Below are 27368 nucleotides of genomic sequence, written 5' to 3' on the forward strand. Positions count from 1 at the left end.
GGGGTGGGCCTGGGTTAAATGTGGGTCACACGGGGCAATGCCTTTGGCTTTCACTATTGTAAAACTGCAGTTACTATGACAGTAGTAATCAATGTGCCACAAATCAACCATACTAAAACTAACCATGTTTTTCTGGCACAATGATTATGAATATTACCATATTTTCTGTTTTCCTGTATTATTGATTTTACTACAAATATCATGATTCAAATATGTTTACTGTTGTAAAATGGTATATTTTGTGGTTATAATTTAACTACAAATACCCTCGTATTCTATGGTTACTGTAATAAAATGGTTGTAAAAGTTCATTTCATAAGTGATGGATAAAGGTATTGCGGTAACCGGTGATAAATGGTGCTGAATGAGTCATGTGACTCATTTGACTACTTAGGGTTTGGGGTTTGTTCAAATCTATAATGTTTAGCCTGAACAATATTTATATAAGCAAGATAAGTACTAGAGTTTGACCGATAGTGCATTTTACCGTTACCAATAACTAAGGTGGTTGAAAAGGCCGATGAACGATTAATCGTCCGATAATTTAAAAAGTATACACAGTATTTTCACAGTATAATCTTACTATGACGCGTACAGACATAAAGGCTACAGGAATCCAAAATCGGCTACAAAGAAACACAGAGGAATAATACTAATAAAACATTAAAAAACTATCTATAGATTTTTCATGATAATCAATTGTTCCAAAATGCAACTATCGGCACCGATTAATTAGTGAAACCGATATATCGGTATACCTTTAATAAGTACATCTAATTATTTAGCTTTTCTGCCCGGGTTTCTGCCTGATTTTGAGATATCGTCATGCAAAACTACAAAAAGCACATTCAATTTAGTCATCAAACTCCCTGGTACCTACATCACTTCTCTCTTTACTTGTCATTTATCATCTACTCCATCTCTCGGTTAGAGGAATGATGACTGACGCTATAGAGTTCAGAGCTCACATCTATTTACAGTCTCAGTCCAGTTTGAAACCCACAGATCAATTGTGTAGCAAATGAATGATCTGCCCAGACCGTGTGAATGACGTCTGTTTTGACACTCGTTTAAAGTTCTGCAGCATTTATTCTTAATCCTGAAGAGGCGAGTGGGAGTGCATGAAAGATGAAATACTCTGCTCTCCACTCCTTGTGTATGAGTGCCTGCAGAGCTTAAGTGCTTTTTACTCCAGGGTGGCTGATAATGTGCGCTTGGGTGTGTTGTAAACCAGTGTCTACACCGAGAGAGAAGACATTGAAATGGGGTTGAGCTGTGTTGTTAAGAAGAAACAACATACTCTGCAACATCTCCCATGATTTAAACATCCGCCCTACACTCAGAAACACATTCTTGTGAGCCGAACACAAGAACAAAATGGCTTTGTCATGTATGGGATTATGTAAGTGTGTGTCCTAAGAGATTTGTGTTTTGGGGATTTCTTTTGAAACTATTGCATTGGAATTTTTATTATTATTATTTATTTAGGATGAACATGTTTTATAACATTAAAATGTATAACCTGATTAAAGGTAAACTGAAAGATATTTTATTATATATGGAAAAAAATATAAACATTAGAAATGCAATTAATTGAATTAAAAATGCAATTATTTTCTAAAAACAATAAAGATTAATGCTAATTCTATCTTATATTTGGAAGTAGCAGTTTTACCAGCTTTCGATGAGTGGTTTAAAGCAAACTATTTATGGTATTTTTTTATTTATTTAAATTTTACAATAGCAGTTTTTGCAGTTTGATTCAATTTATAGTTTAATACAAAAATTATAAAAAATAAATTAATTATCAGTAGTAATTTGGACATCTTATTTGATAAGTAGTTTAAAGCATAAAAATATTAATAGTGTTTAATTGTATTATTTTTATTATTATTATATTTAATTGTATTTATCAGAAGCGGTTTTTGCCATCTCATTCAATGAATAGTTTAAAGTATAAAAATATTAACAGTGTTTAATTGTATTATTTTTATTATTATTATTATATTTAATTTTATAATTTTTATTATTATTATTATTATATTTAATTGTATTTATCAGAAGCGGTTTTTGCCATCTCATTCAATTAATAGTTTAAAGCATAAAAATATTAATAGTATTTAATTTTATTATTTTTATTATTATATTTAATTTTATTTATCAGAAGCAGTTTTTGCCATTTATTTTGATGAATAGTTCAAAGCATAAAATATTTATAGTATTTAATCGTATTATTATATCGATATTATTATTATTATTATTATTATTATTATATATTTAATACATTTTATTTTATTTATTAGTATCAGTTTTTGCCATCTCATTCAATGAGTAGTTTAAAGCATAAAAATATTAATATTAATACATTTGATATATTTATATATATTCATTTTATTTTTATTTTATTTCTCAAGCATTTTTTGCCATCCCATTCGATGAGTAGTTTTCAACATCAATTAAATGGTGATTCAGAAAAAGTCTGAAACCTCGAGTTGATTACCTCATTTTCAAAGACGGCATTGAATTTAAGAGCCGTGTAACACCGCATTCAGTAATTAAGCAGAGTTAATTAGCCATGGGAGTGCACTGGGTTCTGATCAGTCTAAATAAAAGACAGCAGATCTGGGTCAGCCACCGCTCACATGTGTCATTTGAAACTGCAGCTCAAGTCCTGCCATACAGAAACAGAAAGACGAGGAAAAAGACATTCAGCCTGACGTGCCTCCCTGCTTACATCCTCCAGAATACGAGCTCTCTCCTGATCTCAAACAAAAACAGGTATGACTCAGTGGATGAGCGCATGTGCATGTGAAGTTATTAATAGTATGATATATTTGATCATATTATTAAGATACAAAATATAGAAGTCTGTCTGTCTGTCTGTCTGTCTGTCTGTCTGTCTGTCTGTCATCCGTCCGTCTATCTATAATCTATCTATAATCTGTCTATCCATCTGTCTGTCTATCTATAATCTGTCTATCCATCTGTCTGTCTATCTATAATCTGTCTATCCATCTGTCCGTCCGTCTATCTATAATCTATCTATCTATCTGTCTATCTGTCTATCTGTCTGTCTGTCTGTCTGTCTGTCTATCTGTCTATCCATCTGTCTGTCTATCTATAATCTGTCTATCCATCTGTCTGTCTATCTATAATCTGTCCGTCCGTCCGTCTATCTATAATCTATCTATCTATAATCTATCTATCTATCTATCTATCTATCTATCTATCTATCTATCTATCTATCTATCTATCTATCTATCTATCTATCTATCTATCTATCTATCTGTCTGTCTATCTATAATCTGTCTATCCATCTGTCTGTCTATCTATCTATAATCTGTCTATCCATCTGTCTGTCTATCTATAATCTGTCCGTCCGTCCGTCTATCTATAATCTATCTATCTGTCTGTCTGTCTGTCTATCTATAATCTGTCTATCCATCTGTCTATCTATAATCTCTCCGTCCGTCCGTCTATCTATAATCTATCTATCTATAATCTATCTATCTATAATCTATCTATCTATCTATCCATCTGTCTATCTATAATCTGTCTATCCATCTGTCTGTCTATCTATAATCTGTCCGTCCGTCCGTCCATCTATAATCTATCTATCTATCTATCTATTTATAATCTATCTATCCATCTGTCTGTCTATCTATAATCTGTCTATCCATCTGTCTGTCTATCTATAATCTGTCTATCCATCTGTCTGTCTATCTATAATCTGTCCGTCCGTCCATCTATAATCTATCTATCTATCTATCTATCTATCTATCTGTCTGTCTGTCTGTCTGTCTGTCTGTCTATCTATAATCTGTCTATCTATCTATAATCTGTCTATCCATCTGTCTGTCTATCTATAATCTGTCCGTCCGTCCGTCCATCTATAATCTATCTATCTATAATCTATCTATCTATCTATCCATCTGTCTGTCTGTCTATCTATAATCTGTCTATCCATCTGTCTGTCTATCTATAATCTGTCTATCCATCTGTCTGTCTATCTATAATCTGTCTGTCTATCTATCTGTCTGTCTGTCTATAATCTGTCTGTCTGTCTGTCTGTCTATCTATCTATCTATCTATCTATCCATCTGTGCAGATAGAGGAGCTGGAACAAAAATATGGTGGTCCTCTCATTTCTCGGCGAGCGGCCTGTAAGATCCAGACAGCATTTCGTCAGTATCAGCTCAGTAAGAACTTCCAGAAGATTCGTAACTCTGTGCTGGAAAGTGGGATTCCACGGCGTATGTCAGTGCGCAGGGTTCGGGTACAGAGGGAAAGTTTCTCTGCTGAACGAGCGCTGATGGAAGGCTGTTCATTTATGGGCATCCCGCTCACACACTCCACATCATTGCCGGTGGGCGCTGCAGCTACACTCACAAACCTGGAGGACACATTCACTGAACAGGTACTGTTACAACACTAAGTTCATGTCGAATTACGGTAGCTGCAAAGTTCTACTTGGAGCTATTGGTTTTTATGGCAACGCTCATAATGCTAAAATGAATCCATGTGCAGCTTTGATGTTGAAGACAACAAAATATTTAATCACTACATGAATTCACCTCTATATGTTAAAAATGTAAAGAAAGCACACCAGGTAACAGTGACTATAATAACCTTGAATTGTTGATGCCTCTGCTGTTTTAGTTCTTTTACAAGTTCAACCAAGACATAAATGCTTTTTACAAGTCTGAGTCTTGTTATTCTGGTAATTACAACAGAACGTGACACAGCATAATACAAATGGAATATTATTCTATTCAATTCTATTCTATTCTATTTTGTTATATTCTATTCTATTATGTTATGTTTTGCTAATCTATTTTGTTCTATTCTATTATGCTGTTCAATTCTATTTTATTTAAAAATCATGTTCTGTTTATTATTCTATTCTATTGTTATATTATGATGTTCTATTCTATTATGATATTTTATTCTATTGTGTTCTGTTTTGTTCTGTTCGATTTTATTAGGGAGTTCAATTATATTGTATTCCATTCTGTTTTATTATTCTATTGTAATATTTTGATATTCTATTCCATTGTATTATTCCATTCTATGTTCTGTCTTGTTATTCTATTGTGTTCCATTTTATTCAATTATCTATTATTCTATTTTGTTTTGATGTTCTATTTTATTCTGTTATATTATGCTATTCTAATATTCCTTTATTCTATTCAATTCTGTTTTTTAATTCTATTCTGTTTTGTTTATTCTGTTTAAATTCTATTCTATTCCATTTTATTCTATTCTCTTATGTTTCATTATTATATACTGTTCTGTCCTGTTCTTTTGTGTTTCGTTTTGTTGTTCTGTTATATTATGTTGTTCATTTCTGTTTTGTTTTGATAATATATATTCTGTTTTATTGTTCTATTCTATTTTGTTCTGTTTTGTTATTAAATTCTGTTCTATACTATTATTTTGTGTTCTGTTTTGTTATTCCGTTCCGTTCTAGTCTATTCTTATATTATGTTGGTCAAATCTATTTTATTTTGATATTCTATTCTATTGTGTTCTGTTTTCTATTCTGTTCTATTATGTTCAATTCTGTTCTATTTTATTCTAATATACTCTTCCTCTATTCTATTTATTTTCGGTTTTATTATGTTATGTTTTGATATTCTATTCTACTCCATTTTATTATTCTATTTTATTCTTTTGAGTTTGGTTTTGTTTTTCTTTTCTGTTATATTATGTGGTTTAATTTGATTCTGTTTTATATTCTATTCTGTTCTCTGTTAGGTGCAGTCGTTAGCACGATCCATTGACGAGGCTTTGAGCAGCTGGAGTTCTGTGCGAGATGGTGAAGGAGAGAGGCCTTCTGCGGCTCCTTCTGGATCTCATCCTGAGGGTCTCCTGATGGATCCCAACACCCTACCAGAGGCCACACAGAGCAGTTGTGGGGAGAGTATTCCCCGCAGCGCCAGCAAACTTATGATGGCTTTTAGAGATGTGACTGTTCAAATTGACAACCATAACATTCGCCTCTCCTCATCCATGCTGGAGTCAGTTTCCCTTGGTAACGGTGTATCTAAGGAGACTATCTCAGAAGCAAAAACGGGGGTACAGAACACAGGCCAGTCAGATTCATCGGTCACAGTCGAGCCAGAGTTTCCAGCTCCTCCACACAGCAAGGAAGAGAAGCAGAATCAACAGCCAATTGGATCGGACGGACTGATTACAGGGGCAGGACAAGAAGGGAAACAAGCCAATCAGGCTGGATCTGAGATGACGGAAAACAGTTCTGAACCCATCAGTAGTAGCAGCACCTCGACATCAGCGTGTGAGACGATGATACTGTCAATGCCCCGCCCACACTGCCAGGACACGCCCTGCGGAACCCTCTCGACAGATACTGCACGCAAGCGTCTCTATCGCATTGGACTAAACCTCTTCAATGTGTGAGTAAGGTCAAAAGGTCAAACCCTTTTTTAACAAAGAGAGTGGCTAAATTGTTTACTGAGGCTGTTTAAGTGTGTGTGTGTGTGTGTGTGTGTGTCAGGATTTGCTATCTTTGCCAGATGTCTCCAGAAAATAAAGAATAATCTGAAAAAGCATTATTATAGTCCCGCCCCCAATTTACGTCATTTGTCGAGTCAGTGTTGGATGGGTCACACAAGACAAATAGACACATTTTCATAGCACCACAGAGACAGTGTTCACAGTTTTCAAGGAAATATACCTACAAGTGGCTACTTATAGATGTCTCTGCATATGAAATTGGGGAAAAAGGAAAAAGTTACACACTTCAACTTTTAATTTAAAGATACATTTAAAAAAAACATTTTTTGGCCCATTGGCAAATTGTTCTTTCTTGTTTTAAACATAAACTTCATTCACTTTTGCAAGATTTATCTGAAAACAAACAATAATATCTCATGTAATTTTGCTTTTAAAGTAACTTTATCTTGTTTTGAGGATGTTTAAATATTTTTACTCTAAAATAACGAGTGAGAAAATATTTTCTGGGGCAGCTGTGGCTCAGTTGGTAGAGCGGGTCGGCCACTAATCGCAGGGTTGGTGGTTCGAATCCTGGCCCACATGACTGCACATGCCGAAGTGTCCTTGGGCAACACATTGAACCCCAAGTTGTTCCCAATGGCAGGCTAGTGCCTTGTGTATGAATGTGTGTGTGAATGGGTGAATGAGGCGCTTTGAATACCGTTGAGTGCAGACCATTTACCATTTACATGTGGCACTGAAGTGATGTAGAACATAAAACAGCTTTCTGGAACACTCAATTCTGATTGGTCAATCTCTTTAACCTGCGGTCTGTTATTTTTGAATAATGACCACGCATTATTACTCAGAATTGCACAAGTGCGAAAGGTCATCTGGGTATTACAAATCATCTTTCCTACCTCTTGTAACATTCTGCGATCTTTACAAGTAAGCTTAAATTATTTTAATTTAAATGTATATTTCATGTCCATTTATTTATCATGCAATAGGAGGGATCATCATCATCATCATATCTCACATTTTAAAATGTGCTATATATATATGCCATATTGAGAGACCAGACTATAATAGAGACCTAAAATGTTATAGTTATGAAATGAAGAAATGCTGGCAAATGCCATAAATGCCATAAATGAAAGTTATTATAAAGTGTTATAAGCACTCACTTATTTAGTCTTTATCTGCCTGTAGGAATCCAGACAAAGGCATCCAGTTCCTGATATCCAGGGGCTTCATTCCAGACACAGCCATAGGTGTGGCTCACTTCCTGTTGCAGAGGAAGGGCTTAAGCCGACAGATGATTGGAGAGTTTCTGGGTAACAGCAAGAGACAATTCAACAGAGATGTCTTAGAGTGAGTCATGTCTTCATAAAGCTCTATGCACTATAGGTTTCTCCAGCTAATAATCATCTCGCATGACACTAGCATACAGAAATCCAGATAAGACCCATCCTCTATGCAAATAACTAATAAATATATATTGCAACTATACTGTATTAAAAGATGCAATGTTTTCGGGAAACCCAACCCAATTCTATTCTGGACTATTCTATTCTGATATGTCATTCTATTCTATTCATTTCTTATAGTTTATTCTATTCTGTCATTCTATTCTAGTATATTCTTTTCTGTTCTGATCTGTCAGTCCATCTGTCAATAATTCTATTCTGTCACTCTATTCCCGAGATGCCCAAACCAGGGCCCGTGGGCCAAAGTTTGCCCCCCCTCTTTGGCCCGTGATGACCTTTGATTTTGCCCACCGACGACAAAATAGTGTTAAATAGCCATTATGTTAAATTAAATGTTATTAATGATACAATAATAATTTGACAGTACATTAACCACTTTTGGTATATCTGATGTTCATTGTTAAATGTTTATTTGTGCATAATTAAATGGCCAAAAACATTTGGAAATATGTGAAAGAGAAAACGAAATTTAGTTTCAGTAACAATGCACATTATGCAATGTAGAGATAATGCAATTTTTTTAATTATTGAAACATGCCATTTAAAATTTGCAAAATGTTTTGTTTACTTTCGGCCCATGGCCCTCAATCAAGTCGGATTTTTGGCCCTTCGTAGGAAAAAGTTTGGGCACCTCTGCTCTATATTGTTCTAGACTATGATAGACTATTCTGTCCTGTCATTCTATTCTATTCTATTCTGATATGTTATTTTACTCCATTCCATTAATCTATTCTAGATTATTGCATGCAGTCACTCTATTCTGGTGTATTCTATTCTATTTTGTCTATTCTATTATAGACTTTTCTATTCTGATCTGTCATTCGATTCTATTCTATGTTGGTCTGTTCTGTTCAGATATGTCATTCTATTCTATTCTGGCCATATATTTTAGTTTATTACATTTCATTAAACTGTATTATATCCTGTTCTGTCATTCTATTTTATTCTACTACAGTTATTCCAGTTCTGTTCTTTCATTCTATTCTGTTCTGATCTGCCATTCTATTATATTCTAGTGTAGTTTATTATAGTCTATTCTGTCCTGATGTCATTCTTTTCTAATCTTTTCTACACTGTTCTGTCATTTGATACTATTCTATTCTATTGTATTGCGTTCTGATGTCATTCTATTCTATTTTATTCTTTACCAGTTTTTTTTAGTTCGGTTCTGTCACTCTATTGTATTTGATATGACATGTCATTATTTTATATTCTGCTACAGTACATTGTTTTGTGTTCTGTCATTTTATTATGATCTGTAGTTCTGTTCTACATATGTTTTTCTATTTTATGCTTATTTGAGTTATTTCTTCAAATGCAGTAAATCTAGAAATTCTATGTGGTCTTTATATCTCTCTTTTAGCTGTGTGGTGGATGAGATGGATTTTTCTATGCTGGAGTTAGATGAAGCATTAAGAAAGTTTCAGGCTCATGTACGAGTACAAGGAGAGGCTCAGAAAGTCGAGAGACTCATTGAGGCGTTCAGGTGAGAATCACAAACACACATTAATGCCGAACATTTGCACTTGCAATTTACCAGAATAACAATGGCAATTTCTTCCACAGCAGAATATGTGTAAACTTTGGCTTTATGATTTATTGGGTTTTTAGGTACGCCAAGTTTCTCTTATTAGCAGTGTTATCATGACCATTTACAATTTGTATTGTTCATTCATGTGTAATTTTTTTTGATTAGTTATTTGAATTAAAGTTTAGTGATGCATTTAAATGGTTCTTCCTTGTGCTTTCTTACAGAAGAACTAAGATAAAAATATAATATTTTAATATGTTATGTTTACGGTGTATATGTGGAATTACAGTATATGTACATATCTCAAGATGGTGCCATGGATGACGGCGTCAGTGTGGAGCTCTCCAATGCTTTAGTTGTTTTTGTTTGTTTGTCCTGTGTTTAGTCATTTTTTCCCAATCAGTTCTACAAGCAACATTTTGCTGGACATTTTAGTCAGAGGTGCAGCTTTATTGTTCAAGCGCTCTATGAAATGCGGGCGAGGGAAGCGAGCCGCGTGCTGGTCTAGATCTGTCCGTGCAGCTTTCGAACAGCACTACAGAGTTTCATCTAGCGACTCTCCGCTGTCTTCCTAATAAAACAGACAAACTAAATCTCCTCACCCATACAATCAAGGACTTTTCAAACTCTGCTGCCTTCTGCTTCACAGAAACCTGGCTGTTTTAAGCCATTCTGGACAGTGCATTTCAACTGTTCAGGGCGGTTCACATTCCGGAGTTAACAGGGAAAACGAGAGGCGATGGTGAAAGTTGGTGTATAGATTTAACAACGTGCTGTCCTAATTTGGAAGTGCTCTTTATCAACTGTAAGCCTTACAACTCGCCACAGGAGGAGTTTTCAATTCTGGTGAGTGTTTATATTCCTCCACTAGCGCGTGGGAGCGCAGCGCTGCAACAACTGGCTGATCCGATCACAGACATGGAACAACCATACCCAGACTGCGATTTTAACAGAGCCAACCTCACCCATGAACTGCCTAAATACAGACAGTACATTACATGCCCCACCAGAGACAGAAATATACTGGATCTCTACTGCAAAACATTAAAGGATGCATATCGCTTTGTCCTTAAAGCAGCTTTGGGACTCTCTGATCACTGTTTGGTTCATCTTTTTCCAACCTACAGGCAGAAACTTAAATCAGCTAAACCTGTAGTAAAGACTATAAAAAGCTGGAGCAATGAAGCAGAGCTGGAACTACAAGCCTGCTTTGACTGCACTGATTGGAGTGTTTTTTAAGCTTCAGACACCAATCTGGACGAGATCACAGATACTGTGACATCATATATCAGTTTCTGTGAGGATATGTGCATACATTCTACTACTTATATAATATATATCAATAAAAAAAAAAACATGATTTACAGCAAAACTGATGCAGCTTCATCAGGCCAAAGTGGATGCTTACAGAAGTGGGGATAAAATCTTGTACAATCAGGCCAGAAACACACTGACAAAAGGAATTAGAGTGGCTAAAAGAAGCTACTTTGAAAAAAGATTTCAGCTAATGATCCTGCATCAGTGTGGAGAGGCCTGAAGGACATTACTAACTAGAAGACACCATCCCCCAACTCTGTAGGGAATCAACAACTGGCTGATGGCCTGAATGCGTTTTACTGTAGATTTAAAAATCCCAGTATCACACACCACACCCTATCTGACCATCACTTCACACAAACATCAACACCTCCTGTGACCCCCCTCCTGCTATTCAATGTGCACTTAAGATCTGTGAAGAGGATTTGTGCTGAGTCTTCCGGAAACAAAAGACAAGGAAAGCACAGGGCCCATATGGTGTTTCACCCACTTGTCTAATATCCTGTGCTGACCAGCTGGCCCCCATCTTCACACAGATCTTCAACAGATAACTGGTTCCCTGTGGCTTCAAATACTCCACTATCATCCCTGTCCCAAAGAAAGCCAAAATCACAGGACATAATGACTACAGAGCTGTCGCTCTTACGTCTATGAAGTAATTTGAGAGACTGTGTTGGCCCACCTGAAGGACATCACTGGACCCTTTCTGGATCCCCTTCAATTTGCTTATCTAGCAAACAGGTCTGTGACAGGTCAGTCAGCATGGGATTGCATCATATCCTGCAACATCTGGACAGGCCTGGGACATATGCAAGAATCCTTTTTGTGGACTTCAGTTCGGCTTTCAACACCATCATCCCAGCTATTCTCTGGACTAAATTATACTGTTCACCTCTCACCTCTATCTGTCAGTGGATCAACAGCTTTCTGACGCCACAGACAAGGAACCCTCTGTCAAGCTCCTGAAGTTTAAGACAACACTAGATGGGAGGTTAAACAGGCAGTCTGGTGAAATCAAAACAATGTGGTGCTGAACACGCTCAAAACAGTGGAGATGATGGTGGACTTTAGGAGGAACACCCCAACATTGACCCCCCTCACCATTCTAAACTGCACTGTGGCAGCAGTGGAGTCATTCTGGTTCCTGGGCACTACCATCTCACTATGACCTGAAGTGGGAGACCCACACTGACTTTTTGTGAAAAAGGCCCAGCAGAGGTTGTACTTCCTTCGCCAGTTGAGGAAGTTCAACCTGCCACAGGCGCTGCTGATACAGTTCTACTCAACAGTCATTGAGTCTGTCATCTGCATTTCAGTAACTGTCTGGTTTGGTTCAGCTACGAAATCAGACATCAGAAGATACAATAGGACAATTTGGAATGCTGAGCGGATTATTGGTTGCCCCCTGTCCTCCCTTCAAGAAATGTACACTTCCAGATTGAGGATAAGGGCTGGAAAAATCACTTTGGACCCCACTCACCCAGCCTCTTTGAGTACCTCTTTGAACTGTTGCCTTCTGGATGGCACTACAGAGCCCTGAGCACCAAAACCATCAGGCACAAGAAGAGTTTTTTCCATTGAGCAATAATTATGTGCAATTCACAGCTTAGTCTATGTATATTTATCCAAACTATCCTACCTCTTCTGCCATTACATTCCCTTGCATCTGTATGTAATAGAATTGTATTTGTACACAAGTATATACAAGGTTAAAATGGGAAAGGAGGAGGCAGGAACCGGATGAAGCATCAAAGTCATATTTTAATGAAAACGAACAAAAGACATGAATAAACACACATGGCAGCTGCACGTGGCTCTCTCTCTCCCAAACTGCCACATTCCACTGCACTTATCCCTCTCCTCGGCTGATTAGCCCGATTGGGGGCCGGGCATGCATAGTTACGGGCCGGCCACACCCTCCTCCTCATCACACTTATATTTTCTATTCTATTTTATCTATTCTATCTCTGCACTAGAAGTTTCTGTCACCAAGACAAATTTCTTGTATGTGTAAGCATACTTGGCAATAAAGCTAATTCTGATTCTGAAATATTCTTATGACGGTCTGATTTTGTATGTATAGATATGTACAGAAATATTTATGTATCTGTATTTTATTATGTAAAATCATCATGAATGGTCTAACGTCTCTCTTTCTCTCAGTCAGAGGTATTGTATGTGCAACCCTGATGTGGTGCAACAGTTCCACAACCCCGACACCATCTTTATCCTGGCCTTCGCTATCGTACTGCTCAACACAGACATGTACAGTCCCAACATCAAACCAGAGCGAAAAATGCTGCTGGAAGACTTCATTCGCAACCTACGTGGTGAGATGTGTCTGATCATTGTCTTGGATTATTAAAACGGAGAGTGTGATTGTGTCGTGTGTTTACGTCAGTGAATGAATATTTCATTGTCAATCTCGACAATTTATCAATTGCTCCATCTCCATGTTTAAATTTGCATTATTTTCATATCAAAAGAGAAATTTTGATTATCTCCAAGGAGTGTAGGCAGTGTGTGTGTAGTGTCTTGGACTAGTTCTTGGTCTCTGATCAAATAGTTTTTGATCTGTACCCTACTGCGGTATATCTGTACCGCAGATATCACACACACACACACACACACACACACACACACACACACACACACACACACACACACACACACACACACACACACACACACACACACACACACACACACACACACACACACACACACACACAGTAACTGAGCCGTTCTTTCAAGTGAGAGGCAAAGACAGGGGGCTGGAACTAAATGTTATTAGTCAAGCTTTGGTTTATGACAGGACTGATCCATAGAGACAAATAAATCTTTAGTTTAGAAGGTAATATCTATCACCTAAAAGTACACAGTGAAGGTTCAGCTTTTCCATCTATTTTTGTCCTTGTTTCCAAAGAAGAGAGCATCACACAAAACATGCAGAACATCCATGTCAATCTAGGTTTTCCTTTAAGGTAGTACATTATAACAATGGCAAGATAATAAACAATGAGCATGTTTGCATGCAACATTTTACACTGATTATGCTAAATAAGCTGACAATGTGTAGTCATATAAATGCCATGAAAGAATATTCCAGGTTCAATAAAAGTTAAGCTCAATTGACAATATTTGTGGCATAATCTATCACAAAAAAATCATTTTGTCTCATCCATCCTTTTAAAAAAAGATAAAATGGAGGTTACAGTGAAGCACTTATAATGGAAGTGAATGGGGCCAATTTTTGGAGGCTTTAAAGGCAGAAATGTGAAGCATATAATTTTATAAAAGCACTTGCATTAATCCTTCTGTTAAAACTCATGTATTATTCGAGCTCAAGTCAAAATAGTTTTTTGTGGTAATCAGTATTATGCAACAAATGCTGTCGATTGAGCCTAACTTGTATTGAACCCGGAATATTCCTTTAAACGGTTTTCTTTTATCAGGGTAAATTCATTAACGGTTTATGCAAAAAACAATCGCCACATGTAGATTTACGCGTTGCACATTTAACAGCATTCTTACCGGCTTATCCAATGTGTGTAAGTATTCTGCACATGTCTGCTAAATGTTTGACGTCAAAACTGGAGAAAAACAGCTCATTAAAATTGTAAACGTGATTTTCTTGCATTGCCAAGTTTTAGTTATCAGCGTGTTGGTGTGCATGGAAACACACTTATTGTTTGAGCAGATGTGGGAAATTCCGTTTTTCCATGTAATTTCCCCTTTTAAGGAATGCTTTTAGTAACAATGTTTCCTTGGTTATTTCTCTTTCAGGAGTGGATGATGGGGCGGATATTCCACGGGAGATGCTAGCTGGGATTTACGAACGGATCCAGCAGAGGGAGCTGCGATCCAATGAAGATCATGTGACCTACGTTACCAGAGTGGAGCAAAGCATTCTTGGAATGAAGACGGTGAGTCAGCTCTGTACCAATTAGACACAAAGGTCAGAAGTAGGTGAAAAGTGCATCACCTTTTGGTTTGGCTTGTGCCTGTTCGAGATTTGAAAAGGTGATTAAAGACAGTGAGCAACCATCTCCTCAAGATTAGATTTATGAGTCTTGCTGAGGCATATATTACTATGTTATATACTTAGAGAATTTTACAAGCTCATAATACTAACCTCTTCAACTCTGGGGCATTTTTGGGCTGCCACCTGCAATTTTTCACACTTCAATTTAAAAGACTTTTCAGATTGTGTTCTGGTGGATGATACAGTGGGTGGAATGTTGCATGGATTTATATTGAGCCAGACCAGAGTATAGGGACTAGATTATCATAGAGACTTTACATTTACATTTATGCATTTGGCAGATGCTTTTATCCAAAGCGACTTAGTTCACTTATTACAGGGACAATCCCCCCGGAGCAACCTGGAGTTAAGTGACTTGCTCAAGGACACAATGGTGGTGGCCGTGGGGCTCGAACCAGTGACCTTCTGATTAACAGATATGCGCTTTAGCCCACTACACCACCATCACTCCATGTGGGGTTTGGTTCCACTCAGCAACCATGTAACAACACCCTAGCAACCACCTTCCACATTCTAGCATTGTGATGGCAAGTTTAGCACCACTCAAATTTTCTTCAGAAAATGTAAAAATCTACTTAAATACCTACAGTGTGCACAAATCCAGTTCAGAATACCTCCATATTCCTGGCAAAACTGTGCACACCACTATCTCTGACATCATGTGTTTCAGAACAGTGGGGCCATTGGCATGGAGACGGGGTAAACAAATAGTATGATAGGTTTGAGCCAAGAATTGTTGAGCGGGGGGTGTTCGCTATGCTTTCTGCATAATGCGGCACCGTTTTATGGTCAAATCTGTATAACGCAGCGGCTTGTTTGAACTTATTGCGGCCCATTCAGTCCGGTTTGAGGCCGACACACCGGCCCGCCTGCTCGGTTTTCCCAATGGCCAGTCCTCCCCTGATCGGCTCCAAAGTGCGTCGGCCCACCGGGAAAATGACCGGTATGCCTGATTACCAGGCCAGCTCTGCCCCATCCCACCTTTAAATGATGCCTATGATTCTAATGCAACTAGGGTGCAAATTTACAGTATACACAGATTAGCCAAAACATTATGACCACTCACAGGTGAAGGAAATAATGTTGATCATCTCCTAACAAGGCATAACAAGGATATTAAATGAACAATCAATTCTCGTAGTCAATGTGTTGAATGCAGGAGAAATGGGCAGGAGTAAAGACCTGAGCAACTTTGACAAGGGCCAAAATGTAATGGCCAGACAACCATGTCAGAGCATCTCTGAAATGGCAAGGCTTATGGGGGTGCTCGCGGTCACCAGTGGTGAGTACCTACCAACAGTGGTCCGAGGAGGGACAAACCACAAACCAGTGACAGGGTGTTGGGTGCCCAAGGCTCATCGATGCACGAGGGCAATGAAGGCTATCCCGTCTAGTCCGAACCGACAGAAGGTCTACTGTGGCACAGATATTTTTTTGGTGGTTACGGGAATGTGTCACAATACAGTGCCTACAATGGGCATGTGAGCGTCGGAACCGGACCTTGGAGCATTGGAGAAGGTCATCTGGTCCAATGAGTCTCATTTTCTTTTACATCATGTGGACAGCCATGTATGTGAGTGCCGTTTACCTGGGGAAGTGATGGCACCAGGATGCACTGTGGGAAGATGACAAGCCGGTGGAGGGAGTGTGATGCTCTGGGAAATGTTCTACAGGGAAACCCTGGGTCCGGTCATTCATGTGGACGTCAATTTGACACGTGCCACCATCTTAAACATGGTTGCAGGCCAGGTACACCTCTTCATGGCAATGGTAATCGACAATAACACCGCCCTCGCGGAGAGAGCACTCGCGGAGAGAGCACTCGCGGCTGACGCTTCAGAGGTTGGTTCACTCTCCGTCTCTGTTGTGGATGTAACCCGATCCTTCCGACGGGTGAACATCCGTAAAGCTGCGGGTCCAGACGGCATTCCGGGCCGTGTCATCAGAGCGTGCGCGAATCAACTGGCTGGTGTATTTACGGACATTTTCTATCTGTCCCTCTCCCTGTCTGTAGTTCCCACATGCTTCAAAAAATCAACTATTGTGCCTGTACCGACGCAAGCCACAATCACTTGCTTAAATGACTGGCGTCCTGTTGCTCTGACTCCCATCATCAGCAAATGCTTTGAGATTTTAATCAGAGATTACATCTGCTCTGTTCTGCCCACCTCACTGGACCCATTGCAGTTTGCCTACCACAACAACCGCTCCACTGATGATGCCATTGCATCTACACTACACACTGCTCTCTCCCACCCGGAAAAAAGGAACACATATGTGAGAATGCTGTTTGTAGACTACAGCTCAGCATTCAACACCATAGTGCCCTCCAAGCTTGATGAGAAACTCCGGGCTCTGGGCTTAAACGGCTCGCTGTGCAGCTGGATCCTGGATTTCCTGTCAGGCAGACGTCAGGTGGTTAGAATGGGCAGCAACATCTCCTCATCACTGACCCTCAACACTGGAGCCCCGCAGGGCTGTGTTCTCAGCCCACTCCTGTATTCACTATACACACATGACTGTGTGGCATCACATAGCTCCAATGCCATCATTAAGTTTGCTGACGATACGACGGTGGTAGGTCTGATCACTGACAATGATGAAACAGCCTACAGAGAGGAGGTGCACACTCTGACACGCTGGTGTCAGGAGCACAACCTCTCCCTCAACGTCAGTAAAACCAATGAGCTTGTAGTGGACTTCAGGAAGAAAGACGGAGAACACAGCCCCATCACCATTAATGGAGCACCGGTAGAGAGAGTCAGCAGTTTCATGTTCCTCGGTGTCCACATTACTGAGGAACTCACATGGTCCATCCACACTGAGGCCGTTGTGAAGAAGGCTCACCAGCGCCTCTTCTTCCTGAGACGGCTGAGGAAGTTTGAAATGAACCACCACATCCTCACACGGTTCTACAATAGTACTGTAGAGAGCATCCTGACTGGCTGCATCACCGCCTGGTATGGCAATAGCACCGCCCACAACTGCAAAGCCCTGCAAAGGGTGGTGCCAGAAACATCATCGGAGGTGAGCTTCCCTCCCTCCAGGACATATATACCAGGCGGTGTGTGATAAAAGCTTGGAGGATCATCAGAGACTCAGATGCCAAAGGACACCTTCAGGAGTCTTGTAGAGTCCATGCCTCGGCGGGTTGGCACTGCTTTGACAGTGCATAGGACCAACAGCATATTAGACAGGTGGTCATAATGTTTTGGCTCATCAGTGTATGACCTCAAAAAATGTTCCAGTCTGAATTTTTATTAACATTGAAGAAATAGAAATTAAAAACCTTGCCAATGAGTGGAATTCACTGGACGTTCATTTTTGCCACCTCTGAACTCTAACAACAGCGTGAATTTTTTTTGACATTTCTTTGACATTTCTGTTATAAAGACAGAGACTGGAAACTAAAACTGCTCCTTATTCTTGTGGCTCTTAATTATGGTCTTCAGATGACAGTACTTCAAAACGGTGTACCTCCATATGAAATATTAATGTCTTTCTTTGTCCCTGCTGCTTCAGTCTTCCTTGTGTTCATTTCCACTGCTTTTGATGGAAGCTGTACCGTCCTGATCTCTGAAAGAAATTCATCCGATATTCAGTCTCTCTTCTCTGTCTCTCCTTTTCTTCCTCAGATACTCTCAGTTCCTCATCGCAGGCTGGTATGCTGCAGTCGACTCTTTGAGGTCACCGATGTAAATAAACCACCGAAGCAAGCATCACATCAAAGGGAGGTGTTCCTCTTTAATGACCTGATAGTGGTGAGAGACATACTGTATGCATGTTTATGGCCATTTTTTGAATTGTGACATTATTTTCAGGACATTTAAGCAAATTTGACCCTCCAATTCTCATTATCACAACGTGTCTGGTTGATTTACTTTGACAATTTCCAACGTTTTCAGTGATGATTCTCATTACCGCAACAGCCAATATAATAAAATTACAATAAAAAATAAGCTGCTGTACAATGATTTTCTTGTTGTGGTTATGAGAATATCATAATGGCTATTTTTGTCATGTCACAAATTGGAGGAAAATGTACGTAACTGTTGTGTGTATATTTTTGTATGCAAAATATAATTTCTTATTTGACCATTTTCTTTATATGTTTCGAGAGTCCGAAAAATGTTTTTCTCACCCTCAAGCCATCCTAGATTCTTTCTTAGCAGAACACAAATGAAGAGTTTAAGAAGCTCTGTAGGTCCATACAAGGCAAGTGAATGGTGACCAAATCTTTCAAGCTCCAAAAATCACATAAAGGCAGCATAAAAGTAATCCACACGACTCCAGTGGTCAAATCCATATCTTCTGAAGCGATGGACCTTGGGTGAGAAACGGATCAATATTTAAATCCTTTTTTTTACTATAAATCACCAGTTTCACTTTCAGAATGTGAATGCGAAAGTGAAAGTGGAGATTTATAGTGAAAAAGGACTTAAATATTGATCTGTTTTTCACCCACACCTTTCATATCCCTTCTGAAGACATGGATTAAAGCATTGGAGTCTTATGGTTTACCTTCATGCTGCCTTTATGCGATTTTTGGAGCTTGACGTTTCTGGTCACCATTTGCATTGTATGGACCTACAGAGCTGAGATATTCTTCTAAAAATCTTAATTTGTGTTCAGCAAAAGAAAAAAAGTCAAACACATCTGGAATGGCATGACGTTGAGTAAATGAGAGAATTTACATTTTTGAGTGAACTAACCCTTTAATTCTCCTGTGCTATTAAAGACTGACCTCTGAGCAATTAAATGTACCTAAATAGATCCTAAAGCTGTGTCCAAAGAAGAAGACTGCCGCCACGTATACGTTCTGCAAGGCCTTGGGGTTGCTGGGAATGCAGTTCCATCTGTTTGAGAATGAGTGTAAGAATACACAGAATGCAACACAATATTGCAATAGCCAGTATGCAGCAAAAAACAGCACAGTTCAGGACTTTACTCTATATTTGCAGTGTCAGATATGTACAATGTTTTTTTTCCCATCACAGATTACCCTCATGGAATCACAATATTGTCTCCGTTCTCTTCGGAGAAGAAGCAGGTGGTGAGCTTCTGTTCTCAGAGCGCCGAGGAGCTGCTCAAGTTTGTGGAGGACCTGAGAGAGAGCATCGCAGAGGTGGCAGAGATGGAGCAAATCCGTATTGAGTGTGAGTGGTCGAAGTTTGTGTATTGCATGCTAATTCACTGACATAACGCCACCCTTCTCTATCATAACAATTTGAAAATGATTTTTTACCTTGTAGTTCGGCATTTCAATTTATTGGTTATTTTTTAAGGTACATTAACGTTAAATGGCTACATTACAGAACATTAGTGTATAGGCTATTTGAGGTGTGTGGGCACTTATCTGAATAGCGCATATAACGATGCTTGTTTTCCACATTTCTAGTTGTTTAGGAGTAACATAAATAAATTATACTTTTTTTGTTGTTGAATATTTTAATGTATTATTTCGTAAAGGTTATCTAAAACTGAATTCTCTGTATTCCTCTGTTATTTGAATGCCACTGCTGCAGGGAGCGTTTTAGCCCTGATTAAAGTGAATTCTTTATGCTGCTCTCAGGGGAACTGGAAAGACAACAGGTCATAAGAAATCAGATGAACAAGAACGGCACGCAGCTAGACATCCATGCTGGACCCAGTTCTGCTGCAGGTACACACACACACACACACACACACACACACACACACACACATAGAAACGGTCACTTTTAACAATATTAAGGCATTTTATTTTATATTTTGTGTATTTGTTTGGTTTGCAGGGGATGATTGTTATGACAAAACAGGAAGCAACACGGTAGAGGTTTGTGTATATATATATATAAAATAAAGAATGAGTAGGTGTGTTCAAATTTTTGACTGGTTGTGCCAGCCTGATCTCATGAAAATGACATGATGGTGGCAACATTTTTGCTAAATTTTATTACGTGGCTCCTAACACGTATTTCAGCCATTCTGAGGTGTAAATCCATTGTGTGGCACTAAAAGCAAGTTACTTTTTTCTTCCAAACAGATGAGGTTTTTAAAGGTGCACCCAGTCATTTTTTCCTCATTTAAAACGTTTTACTTCAACAGAAATTCATTGTAATTTTGAAACGCATCTAAAATCATGACTGCTTACATGAGATGAAGACTCCAGTCATATCAGTTAACGTATAAAGGCTGTTTTATTCTACACGGAGAGGGTCCGCACATGGGGGCGGCCATGTTAGGATCACATGACCAGCTGAATACTACTCGTTTAATCTTAATAACCTCCCTGTTATTGGATCCTTTTACTCCGGGATTTCATTAATCTTGGATGGCTGATGGTTGAATTTCTACAATGGCCAGGGCTGGACTGGTAATCTGGCATACCGGGCATTTTCCCAGTGGGCCGACGCACTTTGGGATGGATCAGGGGAGGACTGGCTTTTGGGAGAACCGAGTGGGCAGGTGGGTCAGCCACGAAATGGGCCGAATGGGCTGCTATAAGCTTAAAATGAGCTGCCACGTTATGCAGAACGGACCACAAAATGGTGCTGCGATATGCAGAAAAGGACAGCGAACAAACCCCCCTAACTCAAATTTTGGGCCAGTTGCCATGTAAAATCCTGGGCCGATTTCTCTTCCCAGTCCAGCCCTGACAATGGCATCTGTAACTAAAAACTATTGATTTTGAATGATGCTGCATCCAGGGCACTAGGTGTCAGTGTAAGTCCAAGACGACATATTCAAAAACTTACTGAGTGCACATTTAAGGTTAATGCTCTATCAATGCTTTATATCAACAAAACCGACCTCCCAACCCTAAACCTTAAACCTAACTGATAGTATTTTAAAAAGCAAATGTCAGAAACCACGTCATTTTGTGGCGCTTCTATGACCCTCACTTATCAACTCACGTGCTCTTCAGGACTCGTTCCCCAGTCCTTTACATCACAAATGCAACGCTCCATCAGTTGAGCTACCGCACAATTTGATCACACTCGAACAAGCTTGTAACTGTAGTTGTCTATGTAATGCAAATGTTAAAATGCATCGGCTTACAAATCATGCACATTAGTAAAAGTGTTTAGATGACATAATATGCATATATGAAAAATCATATTAACGCAAGTAATCATGCCCCTGACCTGTATGTAAATTCCATAATAAGGAATATTTCCCAACATCAGAGCAATTCAGCTTAATATATCAACTTGATGCAGTAGGGGGCAGTCAGTGCTCCAGCTGTAACCAAGTGTATCTGTGTTTTGCATTCGGCAAGACCACTACACGACACGCCCACTCAAAGTTACACCCCCCATGGATCATAAATCGATCCTGTTGGCTAAAATAACTATGCAATCCTTGTATGATTCATGTTGTCTTAACTGTGTAAATTAAACAAAGAATAAAATATCACATTATTAAACTGAAGATATAAATGGTAAAATAAAAATGTATCTGTTCTGTTTTCTCTAGTTAGCTCATAAGCTAACCGGTTAGCCTATTAGCTTAGCAAATACTAGCATCTTTTCCTCTACATTTGCATCACATTTCTCCACACTGTCACCACCTGCTGATATGATATTCAATATAACTTTTAATTTGCTGTATATTTAATCATTTTAATTAAATAAACACAACAAACAGTTGGATGTCACGTATGAACGTGACCTCCAACTGTTGCAAGACTTAAGCACTTCGCCTGTTATTTAAAGGGGGTGTAACTTTTAGTAGGCGTGTCTGTCTGATGCATGAATACTAGACTAACAATTAAAAGTAGCGCAGAGGAAAGTAGGCCACTTTTTAAAAAAAATAAAGCCACTTTTTGTGTTGCTTAAAAGTGATTTACTTGACTGTTGCCACAACATGATGCCATGTATTTGAACGATTGGTATTATAATATCGATTAGGCATATATTTTATATTTATCATTATTTTAATAATTCTAAATTACCTTTATTTGATTAATTAATCAGCACATCATGTAATTAATTCAATTGACAGCCCTAATAGAAACGTGATTCTATGAGACCAGGTTGGGTAGCATGTGCATGCATATGTGTGGTGACCGCATGACTTCTTGTGATGGCTTTTATTTTGTATTGGCTATTTAGTTATTACTATCTCCTTACAGAATCAACGATAACCTCCTCACTTCTCACCCATTGCCCTTTGACCCCTGTGCACAGTCTGTTCCCTCTAGCCATCAGAACAGAGATGCCATGCCCTCGGTGTCTCCCAATCAAACACCACTTGTGCAGAGCATTAAGAGCACTTCCACCCCCAATATCAATTTCGACACCCTTCACGTTGCCCTTCTGTACCATAACACCCTTCACTATGTCTTCTGCTGACTGCTGTGTTTTAAACCCTGCATACAGCTGCTGTTGTTGCGAGGTGAAATTATTAAAACTCATGTTTGCACACATACGTAGGCGAGTGCATTGATAAGCGTTTTGACACATTTGGCCTTTGTTCTAAATTTAACACAGTGCCCAGTGAGGTCATGTTCGAACAGGACCAGTTGTCCACATGTGGAGTTGTAACATCGAGTGTGTTAACATGCACAACAATGCACTGATAACAACCGAAAATCAGATTTTAAATCATCTGGTTATTTTCTGCTTTTGACGTCAAAAATGTAAGCAGTCATGCGTACACACTTGTACACATATTGAAATAAACGTTGTCGGCTAATTAAGCATATTCAGTGTAAAAATGTGCATGTAAGGGGGCCTGGGTAGCTCAGAAAATAAAGATGCTGACTACCACACTTGGAGTTGCAAGTTAGAATTCATGGAGTGGTGAGTCTAGTCAGGCTTCCTAAGCAACCAATTGGCCTGGTTGCTAGAATGGGTAGCGTCACGTTGGTTAACCTCCTCGTGGTCATTATAATGCGGTTGGCTCTCAGTGGGGCATGTGGTGAGATGTGCGTGGACGCGCTCAACAAGCCACATGATAAGATGCGCAGATTGACGGTCTCAGACCTGGAGGCAACTGAGTTTCATCCTCCGTCACCCAGATTGAGGCGAGTCACTACGCCACCACGAGGACCTAAAGCACCATGGGAATTGGGCATGCCAAATTGGGGAGAAAATCCAAATAAATAAATAAATAAAATCGTGCATGTAAACACACTCATTTGTTCATGATTCGAGCATTTACCGATGTAAGCAGTCTGCTGTGGTAGACTTGAACCAATCACAGAGTTCCTAAGAGGCTTAACGCGACTATTTGTACGGCAAAAATATGTTGAAAATATGTTAGCTTTATTTAGCAAGCTAGCTATGCTGTGGAAGTAAATTACTTTAAATTGGATATTGTGTATTCAGCTCCAATTAAATCATTGGTTACTTGTGTAATCGTGGTTCTATGACTGGCGGAAGACTGCCAGAGTGCACTACTGAGTGGATACCTTCGTATCTCCTTCCTTGCCAAGAACCTTATATAAAAGCTGTCACCTCCTGACATGTTGATGACGTGGCTGTGCATAAATACCCATCAGGCATGTCATCACCTCCTCCGGAGTCTTTCCGCTGACCCGAATGACTGGAGGCTCTGGTGGTCATAGAACTACAGTTACATACGTAATCAATGTTCAATTTAATCGGCTCCAGAGAGCACTACAGAGTGGAAGACAAATACCAAATCTGTCAAAAATCTGTACGAACCTTGTTAAAAATAATATAAAAGAAAATACTGGCTCGCGGTCTTTTCATTATTTTAATAATTGCAAAACTTTGTTATATTACCATTGCAATAAAAATAGCAGTGCGGTTCTGCAATTCGTTTGTCTACAGTAAAATATTGCAGGTAACGTACCTTTTTAAGGGAGTTTACTACGAGCTTAGTGCAAACGAATTTCCGAATCTCTCTGGTATTTTTAATGCCATGAGAATATAACAGGCACACTGATATACATATTAAATACAACTATTTTTTTATTTTTAAGTATATCATTTTTAGGGACGGGTATCGGCTGCATGTCCATTCCCAAAGTTTGCCAGCTGATTAGCGCCACCAACATGCTGGATTGAGCAGTCAGTCAGTTTCATCGCAGTCAAAGAAGAAAGAAATTGGACCACTCTCTGTAAAAAAAAAAACTTTGGATTGTTGGCAGATGATTTGTCGGACTTGGTATGAATATCGTCAATGGAATTCATTGTTCCCGTTAAAAATCTAGTTCAGAACAAACAATTTAATACAAAAAAAACTTTTTTTCACTTCATGTGAACAGGCCTTAAGTCAGTAGTAAAAAAGAAGGCATAAAGCAGCTTCAAATGTTATGAAACAAGTGAAAGACTTTTGAAGTATGTAATAAGGTAGTTCAATTAGATTAAATTAGTTCAGAAACACCAATGGCAATATTTTCAATATTTCCTGCACTGGAATTCATTAAAATTTAAATTCTTAATTAAAAAGACCAAGGGGGGAAATTAAAAGCACAGAGCTAATGTGGGCAGACAGGCTACAAGTGTACGTGATCAGGGGATGTCACTCGTATATACACATGCAAACAAGGCCTATCAGTGACAAGGTGCAAATTAAACAACATCTTATAAGGACGCTCGCCACCAAGTGTCTGAGCCCTGCTTCATACAGACGGATAAAAATACAACACTCTGATTACCAGCACAGTATTCAATGGAAACACATGAGGTTCATTATCCAAATCATGATAATCCAAGTAGGAAGTCAATGGACCTCATTTACTCACTGTGTGTATGCATGTATTTGTGCGTAAAATTGTACAAATGCCAATAAATTTGCACATAATTTTTCAGAATTTAGGTTAAAATTTAAAGCCAACTGAAACCAAGTATATGAAAAATCAGTGCTGCTAGCCATAGAAACATTGTGTGTGTCAAACTGAAATGTTTGTACAAATACATGTGCGTATTCAAAGACACACTTTGGCTTTACTCAAAGACCCCCGTTCTTTTGAATCTGCTTTGCGACCAGTGTAGTGCAGTTCCCGAACAAATTATTCTTATGAGCCGGTTCTTTTGAATCTACAGTGTGACCAGTGTAGTGCACTTTCCAAACAAATGACTCTAATGAGGCAGTTCTCTTGAGTCTGAGTCGTGACAAGTGTATTATGATTCCCGAATGACTCTTATGTGCTGTTTTTTTTAATCTACAGCACAAAACATCACTACCAGTAGAGTCAGACGACTGAATGAATGACTCTAATAAAGTGGTTCTTTTGAATCTACATCACAAAAACAAAGTGCGAACAGTGTGGTCTGATTCCCAAATGAATGACTCTCATGAGTTGGCTCTTTTGAATCTACAGTGCAAAACACAGTTGTCCAATTCCCAAATGAATGGGTATTATAAAGCTGTTAATTTTAATCTAATGTGCAACCATTGTAGTGCGTTTCCCGAACGTTTTGAATTTTGCATAACAATCTTTTGAACGTTGTAAGCAAGTTTAACAGAATGAGACCCATAGCAAAGAGCTCATTTGTGTACCATAGCTTGCACCAACTCCGACTGCGCTGTTTGTACGTGTAGTTGTGCTGTGTGTTTGCCGCCTGCATGCTGTGTGGCATGGCCTGGTCGTGATTTCCGCACCAGAGGGCCGTGAGAGTGCAGCAGGCCAGGCTGATAACGCTTCCTGCTTCTGGCTGTTTCTAAACTAGGTGTCAATTCACAACAGGCTCCAAACGTACCAACTCAGCTCTGCTCTGGCCACACCCAGCGGTCAGCAACACCTGGCCGTCCTGCCTAGCCCTGCCCCTGGCTCCACATTCACCATCTCCCCCGACACCCTCATCCAGTGCCAACAGATTGTAAAGGTGATCGTAGTCGACGCTGCCGGGCGTGGCCACGTGGAGGCGTTCCTCAGCCACAACCCCGCCCATCGCCTCATCCAATCGGCCGTCTCCACGCCCACCAGGTCGCGGGAGGGTGTCCAGCAGCAGCCGCCCCTCCCTCCTCCTCCACCTCCTTATCATCACCCACATCAGTTTTGTCCTCCGACCCCTCCACTGCCCCGCCATCTGCTGAGTCAACGCAGGTACTCCAGTGGGACACGCAGCCTAGTCTAAGCACATACACACATATCGATGTGTAATCACCAGTTTATGGAATAGTTCTCCAAAAAATTCTAATTCTGTCAGCATTTACTCACCCTCATGTCGTTCAAACCTGTATACTGCTGTTTTTATCAACTTAAATTTTAGTCTGATCATCACACAAAGCTATCATATGACTTAAGAAAATTTGGAATATAGTGTATGGTTCATCATACTGACTACATCTATTGTGTTTGTTTTGTCTTTTTTAAGGCTTAAAGGTATATTTCACCCAAAAATACAAATTCAGTCATTGTTTACTCTCCTCTGTGTTGTTATAACCCTATATGACTTTCTTTCTTTTTCTTAACACAAAGGGTGAAATTGTGAAAATGTTTTGTTCTCAGTGATGTCATACAATGGCAGTTGAAGGCGACCACCTCTTCAAGCTTCAAAATAACACAAAAGTGTAATTAAGAAGTCTAATAAATTATTGCATGAGACTCATGATTGTTATGAAAGCATAC

At 39.1% G+C, this 27368-nt stretch overlaps 1 protein-coding gene across 1 annotated transcript in view; it reads left to right on the top strand.

Moving 5' to 3' along the window:
- iqsec3b (IQ motif and Sec7 domain ArfGEF 3b) overlaps positions 1 to 27161 on the top strand; it is a 40592-nt gene extending 13431 nt beyond the window's left edge. Inside the window, exons 3-15 of the mRNA XM_052152705.1 lie at positions 2664 to 2778; positions 4109 to 4417; positions 5758 to 6416; positions 7669 to 7830; positions 9310 to 9432; positions 12958 to 13124; positions 14581 to 14720; positions 18475 to 18600; positions 19612 to 19711; positions 19837 to 19995; positions 20412 to 20501; positions 20614 to 20654; positions 26467 to 27161. Coding sequence (XP_052008665.1) covers positions 2664 to 2778; positions 4109 to 4417; positions 5758 to 6416; positions 7669 to 7830; positions 9310 to 9432; positions 12958 to 13124; positions 14581 to 14720; positions 18475 to 18600; positions 19612 to 19711; positions 19837 to 19995; positions 20412 to 20501; positions 20614 to 20654; positions 26467 to 26874 — 2599 coding nt within the window. The 3' untranslated portion in view covers positions 26875 to 27161. The remainder of the gene's footprint in view (positions 1 to 2663; positions 2779 to 4108; positions 4418 to 5757; positions 6417 to 7668; positions 7831 to 9309; positions 9433 to 12957; positions 13125 to 14580; positions 14721 to 18474; positions 18601 to 19611; positions 19712 to 19836; positions 19996 to 20411; positions 20502 to 20613; positions 20655 to 26466) is intronic.
- The last annotated feature ends 207 nt before the right edge of the window (positions 27162 to 27368 follow it).

This window comes from Xyrauchen texanus, chromosome 21, assembly GCF_025860055.1.
Source record: "Xyrauchen texanus isolate HMW12.3.18 chromosome 21, RBS_HiC_50CHRs, whole genome shotgun sequence".
NCBI classification, from domain to species: Eukaryota; Metazoa; Chordata; class Actinopteri; order Cypriniformes; family Catostomidae; genus Xyrauchen; species Xyrauchen texanus.